This window comes from Nasonia vitripennis (genome assembly GCF_009193385.2).
Source record: "Nasonia vitripennis strain AsymCx chromosome 1 unlocalized genomic scaffold, Nvit_psr_1.1 chr1_random0004, whole genome shotgun sequence".
Lineage (NCBI taxonomy): Eukaryota > Metazoa > Arthropoda > Insecta > Hymenoptera > Pteromalidae > Nasonia > Nasonia vitripennis.
Window position 1 is genome coordinate 183947 of NW_022279590.1, and position 17743 is coordinate 201689.

A 17743-nucleotide genomic window follows, 5' to 3' on the forward strand; every position below is an offset into this window, starting at 1 on the left:
AAGATTATATTTATTATTTCAGGGAGAAGGTAATATAAAAATTGTAAATGCGATTGAAAATATTGTAAAGACGATAAAAGAAAAAACAGAAAAAGATTAGGTATAGTAAAGCGAGTTTCTTCAAATTATAGAAAAAAATAAAAATTTAAATTGTATTACGGTCTAAAATTCACGGAGACGCTTCGGTGTGGTGGTATGTTCTGTATGAGTGTGTAGTATATCAAGGTTTAGAAAAATTTATATGTATATAGGATAAATAACATTCATTAAGTATAAATTGCAGGTACTGTAGAATGCGTCAACTAGATTGTATAAAGGATATTTAAGACTTTAACTGTGTGCATATGTACAAATGTAAAAATGTAGATTATATAGTGTAAATATGTAAATAAATCAAAAAAGGAAAATGTAAAAAAAAGCGAGCAAATACAAAGTTCAGACATACACCTGTTAAGTGAAATACCAGTAGAAAAATAGATAAATAGAAAAAGATAATATGTAAGAGGTATGTGTATGATTACGAGGTATGAATGAAAATTATTTTTTCACATGTAACAGCCAAGTCCATTTCTGAGCCAAGAGGCCGAAATAAAGATTTATTATTATATTATATTATAAATAAGTGCGGTAGCATCGTTGGATGTTACACTATTACATTGATGCTAGCGCTATATGGTCGGTAACTTGCCGATACAGGCAAGTTATCCATTGTTGCTCTCCTACCTATTAAATTAGAATGATAAATGTGATTATAATAACGTACAATAGTTATCCTCTTTAAAAACAGAGATGGCCGGATGTTGTGAAGCTTTTTAAAATTCGATTTAATTGGTAATCGCTGGACATCGGGTAAAATGGCGCCAAACTTTAAAATGTTTTACTATGGTTTAAGTTTAATATTTTGATTTGAGTCTATTATTCGGTCGATTATTTTTACGACTATAATTAATAGTATTAATGATTTTTAGTTTATATAAATTATTTTAGCCAATTTTGTACTATATTAATATTTTTTAATTTCAAAAACTAGAATGTCTTAAAATCTGCTTTGCTATAAATAATACTACTTATCTTTTTGAGAATGAGCATCAATCAAATACAGATGTATACTTAATTGCAAAGTATTTGTTAGAGTTTAGAATACTTTTTAAATATTATAATTAAAAGACCGCGTGCAGTAAAAATAAGCGCTCTAGATTTTTTGTATAAAACTAATAAATACACGAAATAGTCATTCGAAGTCACTTTGAATACCGCGCTAAAAAGGCGCACTTTTAAGCTCTGTAGGTTGTTTGAATCTATTCTTAAACATATTGTAGGAATGTTATTAGTTTTAAATTTGCTAAGATAAATATATTCTTTCAATATTAATCAATAAAATTTCAACAATTAATATATACCGTAGTATTCTGAACCCATAATCTGCATAAAGATGGTAACTATCCTACGGTTATGTTTATCTGCTTTGATTTTTTAGTATAACTTACTAAGCTTCTAAGTTTATTCTTTAAGAGTACTACTTTTGCCTTAACTCACAAGCATATAAACTTAAATATAGAACTTATATATTAAAATTTAATCCATTTCATGTTATGACGTATTTACTTCTTAAAATTAGACTATATTTAAATACCGGTATATTATTTTATTATTATATTCTATTTTATATTAATATTATTATAAGTTTTAAAATTATATATTTAAATCAATGTTTAAATTTAACCAGCAAGCGTTAGCGAGCGACCTTTTAGCTAGTATAGTATTAATGTATTTTATTATATCCACCTTTATATTCGATTATAGATATCATTTTCATTTTCTTTTTCTTCTCTGTATCGAAATTTAATATCTAAAAATTGATTCATTAGATGATTTAATATCTTATTCGATATAGCAGCTTTTTTGCGCAGATTTCTTGGACGTAGGAGAGGCGATAGGGCCTCCATTTCTCGCTATCCCATTAGCTGTCAGTTCATCGACACTATTTTTTAGCAAAAATAGTGCCATGTACTACTTGTGGTTATCTGTTTTTATGTAGTGAGAGCGTTATATATTTTAAGGCTTTCTTTAAAATCAAGTATTTATGATATTAATTGCATTTATTGTCCATTTTTTCAGGCCAGTCAATTACTGAACGAAAATAATGCTCAGTACCCTAAACGTATTAGCCATAAATGCCCTCAAAATCTTGCAATCGAAGCTTTAGAAATTTATTACAGAATTCATGCTAGTATTTTAAAGTATTTGGAACAACACGAAGGAGAATCTATTAAAAGGTCATTGGCTACAGTATTCAAAGAAAATCTCCACGGCTGTTCGAAAGGTCCGTTTATCTTGCAGAATACAGCACTAGTTAGTATGTTGAAAATTGAAAAGGATGAGCCAGATGATAAGAGTTTAAATCAAAATACTGATTTAGCTAAAACAGCGTTATGTAATGAAGCTGCAAAATTTGAAGGTCAAAAGAGATGCAGTGAATTACAAATTGATAACAATGTAAAAAGAATGAAGTTGAATAATATTTCTCATTTAGAGCTTATGCAGGATGTGCTTGGATTAATAGATGACTTAATTACTGAAGTTTGTAACAATGTATCTCACGATCTTGCTAAAGAAGATCATCAATATAATGCTGAAATAATGCTTTTTTCTAAAACTAAGGAGATGAATAGAACCGACCCTTCTTATAGTACATTAAGCAATATTGAAATTGCATATGCAAGAGAAAGTGAATCCCGTGACATTCGAACATATCCAGTTATAAAAAATGAAACTCTTAAAAAAGGAGTTTTAAAAAGGGCACGAAATGAAATGTCAGAAATGGTAATTGAAATTTTTTTAAATATTATTTAATTTAACAAAATTAAATATTTTTAACGTATTTTATCCCACAAAAAATACTATATCAACAGCAAAAATATTACAGTTAAATTTACAGTTTGATGTTGCACCAGTGTGTAATATCAAACTTTGTGCTTTCAAGGACCCTTTATACCTCTTTCGACTTGTACTGAAATTCGCTTGATTTATTATAGTTTTTAGAAAATATTATTATTCTTATTATTATAATGGGGGGACCTCAGAGATCCCTGGCACTTAGTCTGTAAACATATTGTAGTACCACACTTCGTCATCACATCCCCTACGCAGGTAAGTCTGCCCTTCTCCAGAAGGTCAGTATGGCTCCCGCGTCGAATGCCCTAATCTCTTCATACGTGGGGAAAAGCTCCCCCAAGCACTGATGTCTGAGCCGCGAAAATTTTGGGCAAACAGTCAGCACATTGGTTGGCGTTTCTTCCGCCCCCTCGCACCACCTGCATACACCCGTAGCCTCCTTCGCCATCTTCAGACTGTTATACCTTAAGCGGATATGCCCGGTCACTATCTGTGTCAGGAGTCGGGAGTTATTTCTGCTGCCTCCTGCGATGCACTTGGTCCAGCCGACATTAGTGTCCTGTCCCATTACCGCTTTGGCTTGTCTGCATCCTTGAGTTCCTTGCCATTCCTTAGTATGCTCCCTCTCAACCTAGCCCCGGATTTCGCCCGTTAGCAGGCACCTTACGGCACCTGCGTAGGGCTCCGGCCCGATTAGGGGGTGTTTCGCTCCCAAAGCTACAAGTCTATCTGCTATTTCGTTACCCCTGATCCCGGTGTGCCCTGGGACCCACAGCAGCCTGACCTTGTTGTTGTGCCCGGTCAGATGATTTACAACCACTTTGCATTCCCAGACCAGTCTGGAGGTCGTCCTATGCGCCATAAGTGCCCTAAGTGCCGCCTGACTGTCTGAACAAATGGTGATGATTCTATCCCTTGCGCCGAGTTCAATGTTCCTCTGAGCGTAGGTCAGTATAGCGTATATTTCGGTCTGGAAGACCGTAGCATACCACCCTAGAGAAAAGAAGGATTCCCTTCCATCCCTTCGGCAGTAGTACCCCGAGCCAGTGCCAGTTTCTGCCCGAGAGCCATTTGTGTACCAGACATCCCCCGTTCCTGGTAGGCTGTCCCTGCCGGCCTTCCATTCCTCTCTCGTCGGTATGACAACCCCATATCTTCTTCCAAAGAGTAGCGCGAGATCATCATATCAGTTTTAATGGAAAATTCCGGCAAGAGACCCACCCAACCCGGGAGCCGGGTTGTGCCTCGTGCCTTGTGTCCATTGTCCATATGCATTGAGTCTATGCGCTGCCTTAGCAGCCATCCCAATAATAGTAAGATGGAGTGGTCCCACCTTCACAAGGATTCCAAGTGCCTTGGTAGGCGTGGTCCTATAGGCCCCTGTTGCCCCCCTCAGCACCTGTCCCCTGAGTTTCTCCAGTACTGCCCTAGCACCCACCAGATCGGCACTTGGCCACCAGACCAACGCGGCGTAGGCCAGACGAGGTACCAGAATAGGCCTGTATAGCCACAGTATAATCTGGGAACTTAGTCCCGATGTACTATCAAATGCCCTACGACATGTCCACAGAGCCACCAGGAATTTATCGAACTGGGCCGTGAGATGCTTTTCCCAAGTTAACTTTTTATCCAGCTCTGTAGGCATCTAACTTGTAATTGCGGGAGAAGATCACCATCTTGACTTGATCCGGGTTAACCGAAAGTCCCGTCGAGCAGCACCATTTCTCCAGTTTCCTTAATGCAAGCTGCATGGCGTCTATGGCTGCGCCAATTTCGCTTCCTTTTATTAGTATCAGGAAGTCATCCGCATAGGCTTGAGCATAGCAGCCCCACCATGGGGTGACACCACTTCGCCCTGCGCGCATCCCTTACTGACCTTGCCGGAGACCGTTACTGTTCCGAGATTCGAGGTCACAGTCCTGCGGGTAAGCATGTCCTGAAGCCATTTTATTAATGGCTCGGGCGTCCTATGCAGTTCTGCCTCTTTGACAACTGCTTCAATAGAGGTGTAGTTAAACGCTCCCGCTATGTCTAGAAATACTCCCACCATTATCTCGCCCCTTTCCAGCTGCTCCTCAATGCGCCAAATCGCTGAGTGTAAGGCAGTCTCTGTAGAGAACCCTGGCCTTTACGCATGCTGTTTAGGGTTTAGAGGAAACACAGTTAGGATATCATTTTGAATAAATCTATCCACCAACCTTTCTAGTGTCTTAAACACAAAGGAGTTAAGACTTATGGGTCTGAAATCCTTGACGGTTGTGTGACTTGGCTTCCTTGTCTTGGGAATAAACACAGCTTTGGCCGTTTTCCATATTTCGGGTACATGAGCCAAAGCTACGCTTGTTCTGAAGAGCTTTACCATGGGGCCCACCAGTTCCTCCAATCCCTCTTATAGGAAAGCCGGGTAGATTCCATCGATTCCCGGCGCCTTACGGAGTTGAAAGTTCCTTATGGCCCACTTGACCTTTTCCGGTGTGACGACCTTCGCCGCTAGATCCCAAGCTGCCCTCTGCTGCCTGTTTCTTCCCGAGCTCTCGTCCCCCATCTCGTGGGGGAGCCGAAAGTCCGGAAAGTTGACTTTCAGAAGTAGTTTCAGGCACTCCTCTTCCGAGGTTGTGTATTCTCCTGTGGGCAGTCTGATAGCTGACCAGCCATACCTCAGGATTTTTCGCGAGTATCCGGAGGAGTCTGGCCGCGTCAGGATATCTTTTGATACCCTCGCAGTAGTCTCTCCATCCTTTGATTCTCACCGCGTTGATGCGGTTTTTATGTAGCCTCTGGGCTTCTCTGTGAATCCGCCAGTCGATATGGTGGTGAGTGTTCTTGGCCCTGCTAAGGGTTCCCCTCGTTTCCCTTCGCAGATCCTCTAGCTCCCGGTTCCACCATGGGGTACTCCATGTTTCCTTTAGGATGGTCCAGAGACAGCTTCTCTGAAAGGAGATGTTGACTATCTCACCGAGCTCAAATGCCCAGTGGTCAAGCTCATCCGTTGTTTCAAAGCTTGCTTTGAAGGATTTAAGCTCGTTTCTAAGGTTTTCCCTAAAGAACGCCCAGTCAGTTTTCCTGGGATTTCTAAAGGCCCTTGTCTCCGAGCATCGTTTCTTTCATTCGAATTGGATATAACTGTGGTCGGACAGTGAAAATTCGTTAGATACCCTCCGACTGCCCACCCACTTCTCTATTCCAACTGTGCCCAGGTTTAAGTCGATCACCTCGCTTCTAACCGAATTATAGAAGGTAGGTTATCTGCCCCTGTTTATGATACACAGACTCGTCGTTACCAGATACTGCAGCAGTGCGTCGCCCCTGCCGTTAGTATCGGAACTGCCCCAGACTATGTGGTGAGCATTAGCGTCGCATCCCAGTATAAGTAGGATGCTTCGTTGTCTGCAGTATTCGACAAGATCTTGTACCTCCCTTGGTGAGGGCTCTTTTTGAGAGTCGTATGGAAAGTAGCCAGAGGCCACCACCACCTCCCTCTTAGAGCCCCCTACCACGGGAAGCCTAATCTTTATTGCAGTAAGGTCCCTGCTGCACCGAGCCGGCAGCGGCAGGGCATCAAAACCTTTAACAAGTATGCACGCCCTGGGAACGCTGCACGTGGGGTCTCTAAAGATCAGGCTAGCTCCCCCCAGACTCCTGATCACCCCGCGACTAGCCAAGGTTCTTGTATTAGGCATATGCCTGTGTGCATCTTAGCCATGCGCCTGACCAGTGCGGCCGAGGTGCCTTTGCTATGATGCAAGTTTATCTGTGTAAACACTATCCCGTCACTAGCCATGGTGATTATGGCCCCCGGGAACTTTTATCCACTCTGGCGGTAATCAGGCCGAGGCCCCAGTGCAGCTGAAAATTGCGCTGCCAAAGCAGCCTGACCGAGGTTTCGGGTATGCTAAGCACCAGGAAGGTTCCAGAGTCTCACCCCTCTCTCTTTTCGGCGCTCAGCACCCTCCATCTATTGACCAACAGGTCCGGATGCCTGTGGCTCAGTTGGCTCAGAACCACTCCCGGCTCAAGCCTGTTTCCAGGCACGCGGAGAGTGGCCCTTCGGGGCTTCCTGAGTTCACTTATCCCGACCATAAGGAGTTTTGCGCCTTCCCAAGGTCTTAGCCGGGGGGTTATCAAAACCAGCCAGTCCCTCGAGATGGTGTTGCTAGCTTCCACGACGATGGACCCCATTTTCACGAAGGAGTCGTCGAACTCGGGCCACGGTCCATTGGGGATCTTATCGATCTCTGCCTGGACCGCCTCACTAACAAGTGCTAACTGCTGATGCGTCAGCTCCTCGTCAGGATATCCCTCGTACACGATCGCCCTCGTGAGGGAATTCACCATCCTATCAGCCATAATTTCAGGCTCCACGTTGGGCCGTTTGTTGGCGGCCTGATTCGCCGGCGGAGTCGAGTCGGCGCCCTTGCGTCGTTTAACGCCTGGAGCCCTCCCGTCTCCGCCCGTGGACCCGGCCGGAGTTGACCCCGGACGAGTTCGGGACGTCACGCTCCTGTCACCGGAGTCGAAGCGACCGCGAAGACTCGCCGGACGAGCCCCCACACAAGGCCCGAAAAAGCGGCGCTGCCGCCATTGAATGCGTTAAAAGCTATATGGCCTTGCAACGTATCGTGTTATGTTTCTAGATAAATTTCAGCGTTTGCAAGTTTTAAGAGCGGGTTCATCAAATCTTCATTTATGCTAGTTTATAAAATATATTTTTTTAGTATTAGAATTCTTATGCAAAAGATAATTAGAAAAATAGCTCGATATTTATACAGAAAGTAGTTTCTATAATCCTTAATCATCATGAGAGAGAGAGAGAGAGAGAGAGAGAGAGACGTCATCGGGCTGGGGCGCTGTCTGTTGTCTGCTTAGGAGCGAGGCACGCACGAGCATTTTTATGTATGCCTCTATATGGGTTTGCGTTATTAGATGGTAACACAATGTTTTATTTATTTATTTATTTAACCAAGAACGAAAATACAAAGATATATACAAACTCCGCATTCCTGTTAAGATAAACGAGTTTATCTGACCGCAGGGCTGGCATAAATTATGGCAAGATATAAAAAAAATAACAAAAATTCTTAAAAACTACTTAAAAACTAAAAATTATCCTCAATTTACATAAAAATAGTAGCCTCCATACTACTACTTTCTTGCTTTAGTTTTAGCATCATATGCATATAAATACATTTCATTTGTAACAGTTTATATATAGAGCAAAAAAAATAATATTATACACATATATTTTTAGATATCAACAATTGGATTTTATCCATGCCTTAATTATTTTTAGCTGACTTAATTTTCCTATTTCTAAAACTTTTAAATTGTTTGGTAGTGTATTAAAAACTGAGATCGCTTTAATATAACAGTTCTTATCACTAATTCTCTTTTTGCTTATAGGTACGATAATGCTTTTATTTCTAGTAATACTAGATGAGTTGAGGTATTGTGTTTTGAGATCATTGTAATACAATTTCAAGGCTCCCAGCGTAAACAATTTTCTATATTAAATCTCTATTATTCTAATATACTCCACCCCAGGCCATGATTCCATAGCTTTTTATGTTATGGAAAAAGCATAGTATATAATCCTTAAAGTCTCAGTGGCATTGTTTTCGCAATTTTATAAAAGATATACACAAGATATTTAGTTTTCTTAATAATATATAACATATATATTTCCCATTTTAAATTATAGTCAAAGACTATCCCAAGATATTTGTAGTTCTCAACCCTAGCTATTTTCTTATCCTGTATCTTTACAGTACTTCAGACTTATCAACATTTAATGATAGCTTATTTACCGCAAGCCCTTTGTGTATTTTCAACAAATAATCATTGATGTTATCTTGGGCTATCTCCCTGTTGTGATTATAGCAGTATCGTCCGCGTATGATAGAATAGCTTCCTGAGGTATCTCTTGAAGTATATCATTTATGTAAAATATAAACAACAGTGGACCAAGTATCGTACCGTGTGGTAAACCAGTATTTATTAGTATGTTATCACTTACACAACCATCTATTTTTACACTTTGATACCTTTTACTAAGGTAACTAGAAAGCAGGATCAGAGCTTTTCCCCTAATTCTTACACAGTATAATTTATCTAGTAGGATACTATGATCCACTGTGTCGAAAGCCTTTGCCAGGTCGAGAAATGTTACTAAAGTCGGTATACTCTTATCAATATTATTGTACAATAAGTTCGTTAGGTAATGTAGTACATTTTTTGTACCTATTTTTTTTACAAAACCAAATTGGTGTTCGGGGATTATATTCGTTTTGGTTACAAAATCATAAAGTCTATTGTGTATTATTTTCTCAAAAATTTTTGCTACGTTTGATATCAATGATATAGGTCTATCGTTTGTGATTTTATTTTTTTCACCTGCTTTGTAAACTTGCACAATTTCTGCCTTCTTGAGTGCATCAGGCCAAATACCCGTCTCAATGCATAAATTTATAATATAAGTTAGTGCATCAGCTATATAGTCGCGTATTAATTTTAAGGTCTTGGAGTTTATCATATCTACTCCACCACTTCTAATTTTTAATGCATTGATTATAGATATTACCTCACTCTTGCTCGTCGGGTTAATAAAAATAGCCCTTGGATTCATAGCCGGTAATTTGACAATGAAAAACGCCCGCTAAATAATTGTTTGTCTCGCCTAATAGGTCAGAAAAACGCGAAAATCGTGCTTGTGTTACAAAAAGACTTCATGAAACTTGTGTTTAAAATGTGCTTTAGTTAACCAAAAACATAGTTAAATCACAAACCTATAATATGTACGCAAATGATTATAACATAATCTCGACTCCTATCCTATTTCAGAAAATAACTGACCTAGCAGATAACCAAAAGCGTGGTCTAAAAAATATATGCGAAGAACTTGACATTTCCAACGCAATGGTTTTTTACATAGATGGAAGTAAGAGCGATACCTCAACAGCCTCGTGTAAGCAACAGTATCGCTGTAAGAGATGCGCTTGACCTAGCACTTAATAGTACTGGAATCTGCATGATTCGCTGAGTGTGTTTAAAAGTCTTCAAAGTTCTTTGTTCAATATCAATGCTAACCCGTATTTATACGAAATCAAACGGCAATTCTCCGAATTTAATCAATATAAAAATGAATTGGGTGACATCCAATTATATTGGATTACCTCACACCCAGCGATTACTGGTAACGAAGTTGCAGACTTTTAAGCGAAATTTGCGTCAAATTCCAGGCGTGTAGACATAGTCAAACTGCCTTTTACAGACTTAAGAGAAACGTTCAAACTAGATATGCATGCAAACACAAAAGATATGCTACTAAATACAGACCCCGGAAAAGAAAAAATCTACTTTAATCTATTCTACAAAGATTGTAAGCGGCCCTGGTTCCGCAACAAGAAACTTGCGCGGGACTTTATTGTAGCGATCAATCGATTACGAGCGAATCACTACAAACTCAATGCTTCACTGGCAAGAGTTTCGTTAATAAACGACCCTAGCTGTCCATGCTCTTTGAATTGCTAGGACATCGCTCATATACTATGGGATTGCCTCCTATATACTAAGCAAAGGGTGGCAATGATCCAGCAACGCACTCAATTCAAACTGCAACCACCTATCAACTCAAAGAGTCTAATTAAAGGGCCTAACATCGTTTCGTGTTCACACATGAATAAATTCATCAGAAACTGTTCCTTACATATTTAGAGTGACTCCTAGTTTGATGCTACAATCGTACCGATCTTAAAATAAAACCTTAAGTTATTTTGTTATATCATCTTAAGCTGAAGCACAAAATTTAAATAATTATAAATCAATGCATTGTTCAGCCATGAATATTGGTTTACAAGCCCTCAGAGTGCAATGTGAGATACCTGTAAAGTCTCTTGGCTTATCTGAAAGCCGTAGACCTGCATTGCCCTTCAAACCCGATATTGCCGTAAGCTCGTCAGAGCTAAGCAAACGTTTTTTGCCAGGTAAAAACAGCGGTAGTGCTAAGGCAGATTCAACCTTAAACCATTTGCTTGAGCGCTCCGGTAAAAACGCCGGAGTTTCCGGTTAATCCAACTCTACATTTCTCTCAGTGTGGTGTTGCTGGCTCACTCGTTGGAGATGACATCCTTTCATTTGGCCGATGATCGACAGGCCGGGTCGGCCTTGCTGGACTTCTTCTTCTCGCGATCACACACACTCTCACTCTCTCGCACACTATCGGTCGTCGCCCGATGCAGTCAGTCTCACACACGAGAGCTGACGCGTTCGCACCTATCGCCGGAAGCTATCTCTTTGTTCGACGGACCGCGACTTATACGCGAGGCCCCGAGTGTTGCCTCGCGCTTGGGCAACGTCGCGTTTCAATAATGTGCAAATCTACCTGATTTCGCACCTCGTTACAATATATATTTAACTTACACTGCCTCCCAAAGTTAAGTCGGCTTTGACACTATGATTTTCTGCATCAAATACTATATTAGAAAAATATTACACGTAAACTTATAGGAATATTATCGTACAAATTGTTTATGATTTACTGATCATACTAAATCAAAAGATTCCAGTAGACTGATCAATGAAACAACTTTCACACACACACACACACACGCGCGCACACACACACAATACACACACACACATATATATATACATATACATATTGTCGCAAAGACTAGAAAAATCTACAAAGATTATCCTATAAAATATTTGTACGCATGCGCGGACTGCTATTGTAAAATATGAATATTATCGTACAAATGTTACATGTGAGAGATGGTTTTGTTCTTCGTGAGGTATTAAGTTCACGATTGCTGCGAAAATATTGGGGCGATGAAATGAGTACAATAGATTATAGGTAAATGCGTTCGTTTATTAATCGTAATTCACAATGTATGGTTTAGTTTTTTTAGATATATATTAGCAACATGTGAAGCCTCTCATACCTTTTTCGGGCAAATAATATAATAGTGCGAATTAATTTAATCACGGGCCGCGAGCTTACGTCACTGACGTAACTGATTGAGGCGGAGCCCGCAAACTGAAAATTTTAGAATTTTCTGCAGTTGCAATGTATAAAAACCGCTGCCAATTCATTGGCACGTAGCTTCCTCCAACGAAATTTATTGTTCTAATAAATAAAATATTGTTTTAAAATACAGTATGTGAATGCTATTTTAAATATTTCAAAGCTTAATTATTTTGCTGTAGGAGCAATTTTCTTATAACAAAAAATATATAATAATCAGAAAAATCCGATCAAAATCGCTCAAAATCGCGAAAAAGAAGAGCTTGATAAAAGGATAACTCTGTAAAAATAAAGTTATCGTATTAAGAGAATAAGATTGTAATCTAAAAAAACTTACGTATAATTTTACTATAAAAAAACAAATATATATTGTGCCGTATAATTCTACTCTCAAAACATGTTGCATACGGACAATTCATAAGGAGGGACTTTAACGACGTGCAACGACAACCCACATAAGATGAAGAAAAAGTTTTGAGAAAAATCAGTTTTTACATTTTAGCTCTTTACTTGAGAACCGCTCGATGAATTCGTTTAAAATTTTAGCAGCAAATAGCTTTTTTATGGTGAATCAGCAAATAAAATTTTTAAGCATTTGACTGCATTGTTTTAGAGATATAAGGAATCAAAAAATTTTCAAAAAAAAATTGAAACCTTGATATCTTAAGAACCATAGGGGTTTGAAAGCTGCGCAAGGAACTTAGCCAAGACACATAAAATATCTACTTTTTCCCAAAATCTCAAGTGCAATAAAGCCTTTGTACTTCCGTAATCGAGGCACAAAAAAAAAATCATTTTTCCAGTTTTCGATTTTTTACTGTAAAAATAAGTAGTCAAATAACTTGAAAGTTTAATGGGATATAGTTTGACACGTTTTCCATCAACATGATTTTTTTCGTGAGGTTGATGTTTAATTTCAGAGATATAACTTAAAAAAAAATCACCTTTTTCATTTTATCTGCCGAACAAAGCGGTCGATCCCGAGGACCAAACGGGGAAAAGTGGGTAATTTTATTCTTTTTCAAATGTATATTAGCTGAATTGTTTTTAACGATGGGATGATTGAAAAAAACGCAAAATAGTGTTTTTCAAAAATCAGAAATTGGCCATAAAAAAAGTTAGAAAAATAAAAAATAAATGTTTTTCCTGAATTCAGAATCCAAAAATATACATGCATGTCAAATTTTAATGATATTGACGGAGTAGTTCCAGAAATATTACGGTATACGTACACACACCCATCTACACACACACACACACGCGCATCCGTACGGACATTTTCTAAAAACACGTGATTTGAACTTCTAACACACCAAAATGTATTTTCTAGAAGTTTTGACGAAACTCAAAATTTTACTATTACAAAGCTTCCTCTAGGAGGAATCAAAATAACTTAATAAGAAACTTCAATCAATGTTTTTTTTTCATTAATCAAACTATATTTTTTACATGGTTCGATCACATTAAATTATTTATGATTCAAAAATTGTCAATGTCGAGTCCATTAACTGTGTTTTGTTTGTGATGTTTATAAAACATACATTTCATTTCTAGCCCATATTTCAGATACTTTCAATAAGTTTGATTGAAAAAAAATGTAATGTCTCGAAAATATTAACTTTCAATAAAAGTAAACGGTTAGCCGAGTTTAATTTCTTCTATACTACAGTGCATGTCAATAATAGTATGTAACATAATAATTTCGATTAAAACAAAATTACAGATCTAAAAAGAAATATGATCAATCGAATAAAGTGAATTATAGTATATTAAATAATATAAGTTATGCAATATTATAGTAATATTACAATATTATTTTATTCATAATATAACAAACACAAAATTGTTGGGATCAAGTAAGTTTTGAATCAAATAATTGCTAACTAAAAACTAAAAAAGATTTTTTTTTGTTTGATGGATAAAATTATGTCGAATCAATTACATATATATTGTGACGGCCGAGTGCACGTCAAATGTCTAACGGCTAATCATGTACTAATTGTAATAAGATTATTGTTTCAGCAAGCTGCCAACGAGCGCCGAAACGAGCGAGAACGAGAAACGAGGCAAGATAGAGACAGAGAGAGTGAGAGCATAGGTAGCGCGGCTGCCGCCAGGCCGCACAGCGTTGGCGAGATATGACAACGATGTGCCGACGGCCTGGAGAACCGCGACTAGAGTTAGTCTCGCTGCGCTATCCACACGAGTAGCTCGCGCTACTATATACGCGGATTTGTTGTGAGTCCTGCGAGCATCCCGAGCGAACGATATTCGTCCGTGCGTTACCGACGAGTTGCTGCGACGCCCGTCCGAACTGTTACATCCCCACGTCCGAGACTGGACCACGTCCGTTGCGTCAAGTACTACTGCCACTACTGAGTTGTAAGTACCTGCACTCTCACTCTCTCACGTCGACAGGGTAATATCTCTCGTCTCTCTTTATTGTTCGTCGAAGTGTGCGGCGTTTGCACCTCCGTGTATAGTTACAATTGAATATACATTTCCTTATCTAAACTTCTCGTGTGTTATTTCCTACGACCCGACCTACGCCGCCTCCGCGGGCTCGTGTAAAAACACGTGCATGATCTGAGTCGGCCGAGCCGTGCCTTCTGCACGCCCGACGTTAATTTACAATAAACAGGGCCCTGGTTATAATACGGCAGGAAAGTATTAACCAAGTGTTATACTATATATATATATATATATATATATATATATATATATTATAACACTCGGTTAATATATATATATATATATATATATATATATATATATATATATATATATATATATATAATAAAATCTCTCTTTCTCTCCCTATTTTCCTTTTGAGTAGCTCGCATAGCTAATTGTTAAACCAGAAAGAGAAAGAGAGAGAGAGAGAGAGAGAGAGATTTAATTATATATATAATTTTATAAAGTTTAATTATATATATATATATATATATATATATATATAATTAAACTTTTAGCAAGAGAATGACATGCTGAATCGATTAGTACCCTTAAAAATTTAGTTTACTGGCTATTTAAATGAGAAAAAGACCAAAACGTAAATGGAGCCGGAAAAATAGTGTGCCACAATGGATATACTAAGCGGCTACTGCATGCGAGTGAAGCGACCTAACCTCGCGCTCGCGTGCACTCGATTCTGAATTTCAAATGTTTATAACTTTTGATCTATTGCATGTTTTCAGAAAATGTCCGTACGGATGCGCATGTGTGTGTGTGTGTGCGTGTGTGTGCGTGTGTGTGTGTGTGTGTGCGTGTATACCGTAATATTTCTGCAACTACTCCGTCAATATCATTAAAATTTGACATGCATGTATATTTTTTATTCGTTCAAACAACGGCTTGAGCTAATTGTGATCACATAATATGAAAATACGTATATTCGCGGTTATTATACAATTTTTTTCAAGTCATTTAGCTAAGGCTAGCTCGAGTAATGACGAGTCGAACACAGAGTAATTTTTTTTCCGTGCGCTCGCACACGTGGATAAATATTTTTAGCCAAGGTTAGTACATTGACGATTTGCGTCCACAGCACACGCACAATAGTCATAACCGAAGATTTCGCTGCGACTGTCACCCCACTTTTACCTCTCCGGACCCACATTAATTGCCGATACAATTTTTCGATCGCCTTTACCATTTTTATGTCGCCTTCGCCTTGGATTAAGCGATACAGTCATTCGTATTTTCCCCCCGTAGATTTTTGGTCCATTCTATAGTTTTTTCGAACTCTTCAATATAATGATCGTAAGTTCCCCAGTCCTCCCCGCATAATATACATAATTTATCTTTATCATCTAACCAATATTTATTTACATTTTCAACGTTTCCGCATCTTACTCCAGCTATTACCGACATTATTTTTTCGCATTTTCCTTTTTTCAGGTAGCTCGATAGTTTATCACACAATATTTTTTTGTATCTTACATTATATTTTGAACTATGTATTTTCGCATTAATACTTTGATTTTCTATATCTACGTTTTTCTGTATATTTTCTCCTCTATATCTATATTCTGCGCAATTTTATCTAAAAAATACTTTTTGCTCAGTCCTGCTTCATTTAAATATCTTTTCCTTTCTACACTATACAAATTTTCAAAATTTTCTTTTTTGTTAACCTGTTTTCGTCTTGTTTCACTATTTTTTGTTCGAATCGCACTCCTTTGTCCCCCAATGTAAACTCAATTTGTTTGTAAATGCTTCTTTATACAGTATGTATTTTGGAGTCCAATTATCCAGTTTTAGGATCCACCTAATATAATCTAACTTTATTTATTTTAACTCTTTTTTTTTTCTTTCCACCCCCATATTTCTACTCCATATTTCATCACACTCCTAACTAATTAATTGAAAAGCCTTTTTCTTTTTTCGAATTCCCCCCTACTGCATTTTTCCCCTAATCCCCCGTTTTTTTTGCTGCACTTATTCCTATTTTTTAGTTCATTAATGTGATCTTGATAGTTTCCGTCTTTGTTGAAAACGAAACCTAGGTATTTGAATTCTCTAACTTCTTTTATTTCTTTACCTTCCCATACCCATTTTTCTTTTTTACTATTTTTTCCCTTTGTTAAAGACTAGAACTTTCGTTTTTGCTGTGCTCAAGATTAGTGTCCTGCTTTTTAAGAATTTTTTGAAAGTGTCACACATATCTAGTAGCGTTTCTCTATTTTCCTCTAGCATTACTATATCATCTGCGTAAGTTAAGGACCATATTCTATTTTCACCTATTTTCATAGCCCCTATATTTCTGTCCTAGAGTTCTTTTACTAACCCCGCAATATACAGACAGAAGAGTAATGGACTTAGAACACACCCCTGTCTTAGACCCATGTTGATCCAAAATTCTTTAGAGATCCCCGTTTTCATCTTGATGCTTACTATGTTTTCTTTATACATTCCCTTTATTCTCTCTATCAGGTAGTTACTGATTTCCAATTTCTTCATTATTTTCCGTATTTTTCTGTCCACTGTATCAGAATCTGCTTTTAGATACACGAATATTGAATATTGTTTATCCTTTCTTGTTTTTGCCCTCTGCGCCAGAAAGTTTAAAATGTATACTATGTTATCCAGTGTTGCTTCTTCCTTTTCTAAAGCCCGTTTGTCCTTCTGGCAGAAGATTTTTTCTTTTACCTCTTTTTCTGACCTTCTCAGTATAACTTCCGTGTAAAGCTTGTAGGCCGTTGCTAATAGGGATATTCCTCTGTGGTTTTTTGCGTCATTAAGATTACCTTTCTTATATAAAAATACGATTAACCCCGTTTTCCATTCTTCTGGTATGTCATCTCCATCCCAAATTTTTCCTTAAACACGAATTAATCTACTCGTTAGTGCTTCTCCACCATAAATCCAAACTTCATTTGGGATTTCATCGATGCCCGCTGCTTTCTTCTTCTTCAGCATTTTCCATGCCCCTTTAATTTCCAAACCTGTGGTTTTCTCCTCCTCCGCTAAGATTTCTTCTTTTGTTATTTTATCCCACAGTTGACGCTCATCTGATCCTTGTAAAAGGGTTTTGAAATGCGTTATCTAATCCCCTTCCTTGATGCTGTTTTCTTTTTCTTCTCCTTTTTCTGAATCTGTTTAAAAATGTCCATACATCATTCTCATTTTTTATACTTCTTAATTCTGCTTCTTCTATTTGTTTATACTGTTTTTCTTTTTCCCAACAATATTCCCTCCACTCTTTCCTTTTAGTTATATATTTTTCCTTATGAACTGAGCCCTTTTTCCATTGCTTCAGTAATCTATTTGCAGCCCTTCTTTTCTGGCACAGCTCCTGTCCCACCAACGTTTCATACCTATTTT

At 38.0% G+C, this 17743-nt stretch overlaps 1 protein-coding gene across 1 annotated transcript in view; it reads left to right on the forward strand.

The window, feature by feature from the left end:
• The window catches only part of LOC100680504, a 272326-nt gene that overhangs the window by 179468 nt on the left and 75115 nt on the right, over window positions 1–17743 (forward strand). The window contains exon 10 of the mRNA XM_031933565.2: window positions 2119–2823. Within this exon, the coding sequence (XP_031789425.1) occupies window positions 2119–2823 (705 nt within the window). The remainder of the gene's footprint in view (window positions 1–2118; window positions 2824–17743) is intronic.